A 9147-nucleotide genomic window follows, 5' to 3' on the forward strand; every position below is an offset into this window, starting at 1 on the left:
ATGTTGGTTTTTATAAACACAGGGAAAGAACTAGGCACCACCTGAATGTCCCAACAATGCGGGAATGATTACAGAAATGTAAGGTCCATGGATAGATAGATACACAGAAGCACTCTGCAGGCACTGAAGATGATATTCCATAAGCCTGTGAATAGCATGGAAAGAAGTTCAATGCGTTGATTTCTGTTTGGTTTTCGTCGCCTGAAGAAAGCAGGTTAAGAAACACCACATACATGAACCACTCTACAAGAATATGTTAAAGGGGAAGGTGGGTCTGGGGTGAGAAGGGGGAGAAAGGGGGTAGCAGAGAGCCTGGAAAAACAGCACACCAAAGAAGGTTAAAAGAGGTTCTCTCTGAGTATTAGGATGATGGGAAGCAATTGCACTCTTGGTTCTTTCTCCCACATCAGACTTCCTTCTCCTTCCAGATATTTCTACCAGGAAATTGCATCACCTGTGCAGTAAACAAAGAGACAGAAGAAAACGCTTTTAAGAATCAGACCGACCGACCACAGGGAGAAGAGGCAGCCTTTACCCTCTCAAATGGCACAGATTAGTGGGATTATTCTGGGGGGGGGGGGCGGTAACTGTGGGTGGAGAGAAAGGAGGGAAGGAGTGAGGAAGAAGAGGGAAGGGGGGGCTGAGAGCAGAGAGGGGATGGGGAAGATAGCTAGCACTGGCTGGCGGGGGGAGGGGGAGGGGAGGGGGAGGGAGAGGGAGAGGGAGGAAGAGAAAGGGCAAGAGGGGAGGGCAGGAAAGAGGGACAGGTAGGGGGAGGGAGGAGGCGGGAGGAGGTGAGGAGGGAGGGAGGGAGGGAGGGAGGGAGGGCGGAGGGAGAGGGAGAGCAGAAACTGCAACTCCCAATACAATACACTGGCTGGTGGGTTGGGGGTTGGGGGGGGTGGGGGCTTGTAAACGGGGTGGGAGCCAAGCTTTGGCCTCTACTGGCTGGGTCCTGGGATGTCTTCATCGAAAGGTGGCCTCGTCATCGGAGTCATCGTCGAAATCCTTGAAGTCGGCGCTGGTGGACTGCGGGCCCAGGCTCCCCTCTCGGCCTCTCTCTCCTTGTGGGACTTGAATCTCCCCACGAAAATCTTGCGGTAGTTCAGGAACATGCCATTCAGCGCATCTATGGCCCGCTCGGCCGACTCCTGCTTCTGGAAGTGCACGAACCCGTAGCCCTTGGGCCCCTTTTCGTCACAGGCCACTTTGCAGGACAGGATGTTGCCAAAGGCCGAGAAGATGTTGTACAGTGCCTTGTTGTCGATGGTCTTGCCCAGGTTCTTGATGAAGACGTTGCCCACCCCGCTCTTGCGGAGCGACGGGTCCCTCTGGGACCACATGATGCGCACTGGCCTGCCATTGATAACGTCAAAGTTCATGGTCTCCAGGGCCCGCTTGGCGTCCACCGGTTTGCTGGTAGTTGACATATGCGTAGCCCAGAGAGCGTCGGGTGACCTTGTCCCTGCAAATGCGGATGGACAAGATGGGCCCGGCTGGGCTGAACTTCTCATACAGCATCGACTCGGTCACCTCAGGGTGCAGGTCGCCCACGTAGAGCGAGGCGTTCTGAAAGTCTGGGTTCCATCGTCGGAGGAGCCCCCCGGCCGCCGCCTCTTCCTCTTCTGCAGCCAAGGCCGCCGCCAGCTCTTCATCCATGTCCACCCTCCCGTAGGAAGGCGACGCAGCAGCCTCCGCCAGGCTGGCCTCGGTGGCTGCCACCGCCGCGGCCGCGCCGGCCGCCTCCGCCTTCTCCCCGGCCAGGGCCGCCGCCTCCCCCAGGCTGGCCTCGGCCCGCCTCGGCCTCGGCCTCGGCCTCCACCTCGGCCTCCATCTCTGCTTCCGCCTCCGCCACGGAGGCCTCCGCCACCGCCTCCGCCACGGTCGCCGCTGCAGCCTCGGCCGCCGCAACTGCCGCTGCCGCGACCTCCGCCGCCACTGTCGCCGCGGTCGCCATGGTCACCCGCTGCCCGCCGGGCCGCTGCCGCGACCTCCCTTCCCGCGAACTGAGGGGACGGAGTGGCGGCGAGAGCCGGTGGGCGCCGGAACCCGGGCCGGGGGCTCGCGCGGGCGCTGCGGACTGGGACCCCGGTCTGGCCGAGCAGGCGGGACACGGTCAACCCGGGGTGGCGAGCGCCGGCCGCTAGTGCGCACAGCCCGCTCTCCGCAGCCTGCAACCGCCGCCGCTGCCTGCCGCTCGCTCGTGGGCTGGCTGGCGTGCGGGGCGCGGGCGGGAGAGGGCGGCGTGTGGGGGGGGGGGGGGGGGGTGTTGGCGTCTGTGGTCCGGGCAGCTGGGAAGGCTTCTGTCTCTTTGGTTCCCCCTGTGGCTGCTGCGGGGCTGCGGGGCTGCGGGGCTGCGGGGTTGCGGGCGCGGGGGCGGGGTGAGCTTGGGAATGGGGTGCCAGTGCGCAGCCTCTGGGGCGCCCACGCGTTGGGGAAGAGGATGCCAGGGACCGGACTGCGCTCTGGACCAGAGGAATTCGGGTTCCATGTCTTCAGTTGGCGCGGGGCGGGGGCGTGGGAGTTGTGGGGGAACGAGGCTTGCCCCTTCCCCCATAAAGAAGGTTGCCATGATTCAAGCAAGAACCTTGCAAGGGTGGGTGGGGTGGCCTTGAAGCCAGGCAAGCCCTGCCTGATGGAGCCTAGAAGCAGTGTCTCAACATCCAGGGGGTCTCCAGCCCAGCAAAAGAGGCAGGCACACACTCAGGCGCGCGCGCGCTTGAACACACACACACACACACACACACACACACACACACACACACGGGGGGGGGGGGGCGGAGGGAGAAAGGGAGAGAAGCAACAGCATTTCTCTCTCACACACACAGCATACACACACACACACACAGAGAGAGAGAGAGAGAGAGAGAGAGAGAGAGAGAGAGAGAGAAGCAACAGCACACAAGCACACACATAGAGGCAACAGCATTTATCTCTCTCACACACACAGCACACAAACACACAACAGCATTCTCTCTATCTCGTGTGGTGTGTATTTCTCTATCTCTGTCTCTGTCTCTCCCTCTCACAACAAAGACACACACACACACACACACACACACACACACAGGCACTACCTAATGTCACTGCCACCACTGACACCCAGGAAAGCGTGAGTCTTCCCAGCTCCCCACGCAGCCTGCTGAGCCATTTTCTGAGTCTGCTCCCCCTTCCCACCCCCCACCCCCACTCTGCAACATTTCCAAAAGAGAGAATAAAGAATGTGTGCTCATTCATAACGCCCTGCCACAAATACTCTACATGGAGCCTGTGCCAGTCCCTGGGGATGCAGAGGTCTGGAAGACAGAGAAATAGGGGCTGCCTTCGAGCTTCTCCTGGGGAGCACAGAACCTGGACTGGAAATTGCTCCCACTCCACCCTCAGCCTCTCCATGTCTCTGCCCCAGCCCCTGGACTACTGTGGACCTGGGGTTCTGCAGAGCCTCAGCTACCCCTGCCATGTGGGGAGTGAAAATCAAGAGCATCTAGTCTCTAGGGCAGCCCTCAATGGTAAGTTAAAGCCAACTGGAGGGGGGGGGGACTGGGTGGGGTGTGCGGGGGGTGGGGGGGCTGAGAAGGGCCTGGCCCAGAGACAGGTGCTTCTTCACTCTTAGCTATGCCTTTGAGGTGCTGAGGTCCCTGACCAGAACCAGGAAGTGCTCATCACTGCCTAGAAGGCAAATGAGACAGGACCTGAAACATCTCTTTAGGATGAGATGCAGAGTAGCTAGTCCTGCTGGCACTGGGGGCTGGGACTGTGGAAAGGGAGCAGTGACTGCTGGTATGTTAATATGTGGAGAGAGCAATGAGGGCACACAGAGCTAAATGCTGAGGGAGCAGGCAAGCTGGCAACCTGCAGAGTGTGGACCAAAACAGGGACTGGAGTCCCAAGTCCAGAAAGGAGGACCAGATGTAGAGAGTTCTGGTAGGACTCAAGGGCAGCTGTGCTCAAGAGGGAATGCACAAGTGGGTTGTGAAAGGAAGTGGAACTGCTCCATGCCTAGGCAGGAGGGAAGGCATCCAGGCAAAGGAATCACTGCCTGATCCAGGATCAGTGGTGCGACAGCACCCACATACATGGTCACTGGTGCTCATACCACATGACCTAGCATGGATAGTCTCCAGGGCTATACATAGAGTGGAAGGTAGCTAGGAGACTGTATCAGTGGGCTTGCTCCCAACTCGGCACGTGTAATAAAGGGGTGAAGTGATCAAAATGGCAGAGAGTGATTTGAAGATCAGTGCAAATACAAGTATGGGTTCCCACACACAAATCTGTGGCACAACATAAAGAAAATGGTCAGACGGAACTAGCTCCAAGAGAGTCAGAACCAACTTGTCCTCTGTCTGCACTGCCATTTCAGACATGTGGTCTCATGTTTACCACAAACCAGTGGCATGTTTTAAAATGTTTTAAATGTTTTAAAATGTTTAAAAAATTGAAATGCCCAAACCATGGTGCCTTTCCTCAAGACTTTTAGACTTCCATACAGTGACTCAAGGTGCTTTTTTACATTGTACAATTGCCCCCCCCCCAGAAGACTGCGTGTTTTCAGTTTTTTTTTTTTTAGTGAAATTTGATGGAAAGCAAAATGTAATAGGTTTGATGTTGACTTCTTCATACAGGATTCCTTATGCCTTGTTCTCCTTCATCATCACCCCTGCCATCTGCCATGCCCAGCACTGCTCCAGCTTCTCCCCTTCATTCTCCACTTAGCCCCCTCCCTTTGCTTTGTATTTCTCTAGTCTAGTTCCTGGCTACATTAAGATCTCTTCTTCGCACTCATGACCCTCCCCTTAAGTCTGACCTTTCTCCCTCCTTCCCTCCCTCCCTCCTCCTCCTCCACTCTCTCTCTCTCTCTCCCTCTCCCCCCTCCAGTCACACACACACATGCACGCACACACATATATGCATATACGCTCTTGCAGGAACACTACCCCCACCCCCCGTGTTATATCTTGGAGGCACGCTTGCTGAAATACGGGTATTTTTCTGAGTCTGGGTCTCCAGCTGCATCCATTTTCTTGTAAGTATTATGATGTCAATCCTCTTTACAGCTGCTTTAAATTCCATCCCATGTGTGTGCACACTGCTCTGTTCATGTGCGCATCCCCAGAGGTTCATCTAGCTTTTTCCACGTGTTGGCTGTTGTGCATAGCACAGCCATACCCAAGGATGCACAAATATCTCTGTGGTGTGTAGATTTAGAGTCTTTGGTGTCTATGACCATGAGTGACAAAGATAGGTCTAGTTTGTGAGGAGTCACCATAATCAGTCCCATGGTGGTTCCCCAAGTTCACACTCGGCCAGGCAGCGAATAAGGGTTCCCCTTTCCCTGTATCCTCATAGCCACTTGTCCTTTTTTTTTCCTTCACAGTGTCCATTCTGACCAGAGTTAGATGGACTATGGCAGGTTTCGTATGTGATTTCCCCCAGATGAAGTTGAACACTGCCTCAAGTATTTATTCAGCCTTTGTGCTTAGCATCCCATCAGGTCTGTGTGACCAGACTATGGTGACCACAGAATTTCACATGCCAGCACAGGGTCCTGCCACAGCAACCCAGTCCACCTTGTTTATACAAGGCTTTCTGTGTGGCTTTCTCTAATGGTAGAAGCTACTCCGGATAGGAGAACATGAACTTGAGAATGAGACCTAGTCCCTGTGGGGTGTGAGGCAGGACTTTCCATCTCTTCCTGAGAAGCGGGTATGCAGATAGGATTCTTGCCTTGTGGAAAAGCCCAGTTCCCTGCACCTAGACAGAACTTGTACCAGTAGAAGCAAGGAGCAGAGAGACCTAGGACATGGGAGTCAGGTGCCATCCGTTCCTTGCCCTCTGGATATGCCCAGCTCTCTGCACCTAGAGTTTGTCCCAACAGAGCGTGGGGCAGGGACCTAGGGCTTGACTGAGCTTGTCCCAACAGAGGCAAGGGGCAGGAACCCATGGCTTAGGAGTCAGTGACCATCACCTAGTGGTCTGGGGTGGGATGCTTGCAGGCAGAGGGGACAGACAGATGAGCTGCGCCTCAAGATTTCAGGTGTCTATCCAAGATGGCCAGCATAGGTAAACCCATGATTGTTGTGTAGGGCTGGATGATATGATGGTGCCTTGTGACCATAGCAGAGGATCTGCTCTGCATGGGAGCAGGAGACCTATGAGAAGGGAAATGAACTCGAGACAATACAGGACCAGGGTTCCACAGGATCCTACTCGGCCTTTGTAGATATGAACACTGGCCCAAAGACATCAGTGGCATAGATGGAGAAATGGGTACAGGGAAGTGTCACCAAAGTCTGCAACTTGGTCCTAGAGACAGTCCTTAAGATCCCCAACCACAGTAATAGACCAGTACAGTGACCAGGACAGCAGCTGGAGATTGTCCAGGGCCTTTCTCTGCAGGCTTCATGACGTCCCACGTTCAGTTCTGCACTTCTTCTGTGGGGAGTTTATCCCACCTGTAATCAGTAGTGTTCAGAATACTAAGCACTGTGATGGGGTAAAGAAAAAAGTCTTGTGGAGTGTCCCTAGAGGGAGGAGGGGACCTTTCAATGGGACAAAGTGCCAGTGATGCCCCTCATTTTATGATTCACGGGTATTCCTGAAGGGTCAGGCTAGATACCGTGTCCCCATTTCCTGGCTAGGCTGTCCTCCCTGTACTCAGGGAGCTTATTTTCCACCAAAAATGTGACAATATAGACTTGTCAGAAAACATGGAAAATGATAAGGAAGAGGTAAAACTCTCAGGACCATCAAGACGTTGCTTGCTTGCACACTTTTCTAAGATCCAGGAGGCTGTAAAGGAACACCATGGAGCCCAGGGAAGGCTTCTCTGAAGACAATGAGCTGCCAGTCTTGCATGGAAAGCCTGCCTCACAGACAAAGCTATAATGTGCCCAGTCACTGGGGCAGAAGCGCCAAGTGTTAGTGGAACTTACAGGGTATCTGGAGCTTAGTGTAACAGAGGGGAGAAGGGAGGAAATAGGGAGGAGGGCACAGGGGTGGGCAACTGCCCAGATCAAGGTCTGGTCTTCTTCAGATGGTGTGAGGAATCAGGAAGATCCCTAAGTCTGGGCAGTGCCCAGAGCCACACTGACTCATTGCTCTCTCTCTCTCTCTCTCTCTCTCTCTCTCTCTCCTCTCTCTCTCTCTCTCTCTCATCTCCTCTCTCCTCTCTCTCTCTCTCTCTCTCTCTCTCTCTCGCTGCTGTGTGTGGGTGGTTTTGCTGACGAGAAGGGCCGGAAGATACGCAGAGAGAAAAGTTGCTAGGCTCCTGCCACCTGACAGTCTTTCACCCATGAGACTGCAGTATGTTGTTCCAGACTGACGCATGAGTCTGTGCATGATAATGCATGGCTTCCCAAGGAAATTTACAATTAAGGAGACAGCTTTCTCTAGTGCCTTAAAGGGAGTCACTGATCAAACCTCTGAAATGCCAGACAGAATGAGTCAGGCGTGGGTCAGCAATCAACACTGCACCCCTCTTCTCTGAGTGTCCTCCAGAAGTCTTCTCCAAAGGATCATCCATGCAGGATGATGAGGAAACAGTGGCAGAGAGACCTCACTATGTCCTCCTCCCTCTCCACATGTACCTGGAGACACCATTCAGAGTCTAGGCGGTTTCTGTGGCCACCGACTATCAAATGCCAGTGGATGTTCTTAAACTCCACTGCCATCATGGTCCCTGCGTTGCCGCTATAGTCTTCCAACTGGTCACTGCTTTCCTCCAAATGCCCAGCTCGAGTCAGTGGCGGGACTCATCTGTAAAGGTGAGTTATTACATCCTTGGCTTGTCCTAAATGACAGAATGGCGGCCTGTTTCACTTTGACTCAAGGGTAAACTTCTTGGCATGGCTGAAATATGATGGGCCCTTGCCAAAAGACCCACCTCTGTCTTCTCAATACCCTAGCCAAGTGGAGCTCTCTGAGAATCCCATTATGCTGCTCTGAGCTGTGAGCCCTGCACTTTCTGAGGGCTCTCACCTTCTTGAAATAGTAGACACTTTGTTTAAAGCTACATCGTTACAGCTGGTCTCAGAACACATGCTCAGACACCTGTCATTCAGAACAGAACAACAACAACAAAACACTTTGTTTTTAAGTCCAGAAATTTTGGTTCTTTGAGATGACAAAAGTATAATAGGTACATAATCAAATAACTACCCCTTTGTGATTCTTTGCAATCCATTCTCTGATGCTGTTTTTCAGAGTGGACCCTGGGTCTATTCGGGGTGTGTCTATAACAAGAAGTAAGATCTTGGTCTATCAAATTCTTTCCCCCTTTCTCACCCCCCTATCTTACTTTCTGTCTGTGCTCCCCATTCTACCTCCTCCCTGAAGTTGCGAACCCCTTTGGGTCTTTGCTCTCTGTCATGCCTGAGTAGTCAGGTCTCACAAAGGTTGGCCTTTGATCTCAGGATGGGCCGGAGATATTAAGAAGCAGTTCTTGCTGCTCTCATGCACTGCTGGCCACCTGATCCCTCAGGCATGTAGAAGGTGGACCTGGGAACAAAGCTGACTTGGAGGCAAAACATAGGGCCATGGCTTACACCTCTGCACTTTCGTTCCTTCCTGAAGCCGGTATGTTTGAAGCTCTCCAGAAGGGTTCTGGCGGTTTCCTTCAGGGTGGTCCCTTTGCCCTAATCCCACTTTGAAACCAACAGCCAAGAGGGATCAGGACTCAGGGTTGGGTCACGGCCTCTCCATATGCTTTTTTCTCTGGTGACACCCTTTTATCTGGTAACCAATTCACCTTCCATCACATGCTTCAAGTTTTCACTGGGCCTGTCTTGTCCTAATCATGTGCACTTTACAGGAGTGTCACATAACTGTGCCTGAGATGCAGCAGTGGCTTAGGAGAGGGGCTCACCTTGGACACGTTACTGTATTCTCTTTTCTTTTCCTTTCCTTTGGAGTCCTAGGCTATACAGAGAGGTATTTATGAGCATGAAAAGTGGTCATGCACGGCCCATGTTTTCCCCAGCACCTGGCATGCATTCAATGCCCAGTACAATAGACTGTTTATTAATCTCTTCTCCCTCTGTCTTGAAGATGTCTTGTTCATCTGGTTTTCTTTCTTGTACCCCTGGATGTCTGGACATTTCTCTCTGACCAGGATCAAAGAGTCAGTACGGAGGGAGTCTGACCTCC

At 53.4% G+C, this 9147-nt stretch overlaps 1 protein-coding gene across 1 annotated transcript; it reads right to left on the reverse strand.

Annotated features, from left to right (window-relative positions):
* Window positions 1–966: 966 nt before the first annotated feature.
* LOC119804160 (polyadenylate-binding protein 1-like 2) lies at window positions 967–1659 on the reverse strand. Its single transcript, XM_038315663.1, is given in 3 exon segments — window positions 967–1034; window positions 1037–1412; window positions 1414–1659. Coding segments are annotated over 3 exon segments (690 nt in total).
* Between the last annotated feature and the right edge of the window lie 7488 nt (window positions 1660–9147).

Source organism: Arvicola amphibius, chromosome X (genome assembly GCF_903992535.2).
Source record: "Arvicola amphibius chromosome X, mArvAmp1.2, whole genome shotgun sequence".
Classification (NCBI taxonomy): domain Eukaryota; kingdom Metazoa; phylum Chordata; class Mammalia; order Rodentia; family Cricetidae; genus Arvicola; species Arvicola amphibius.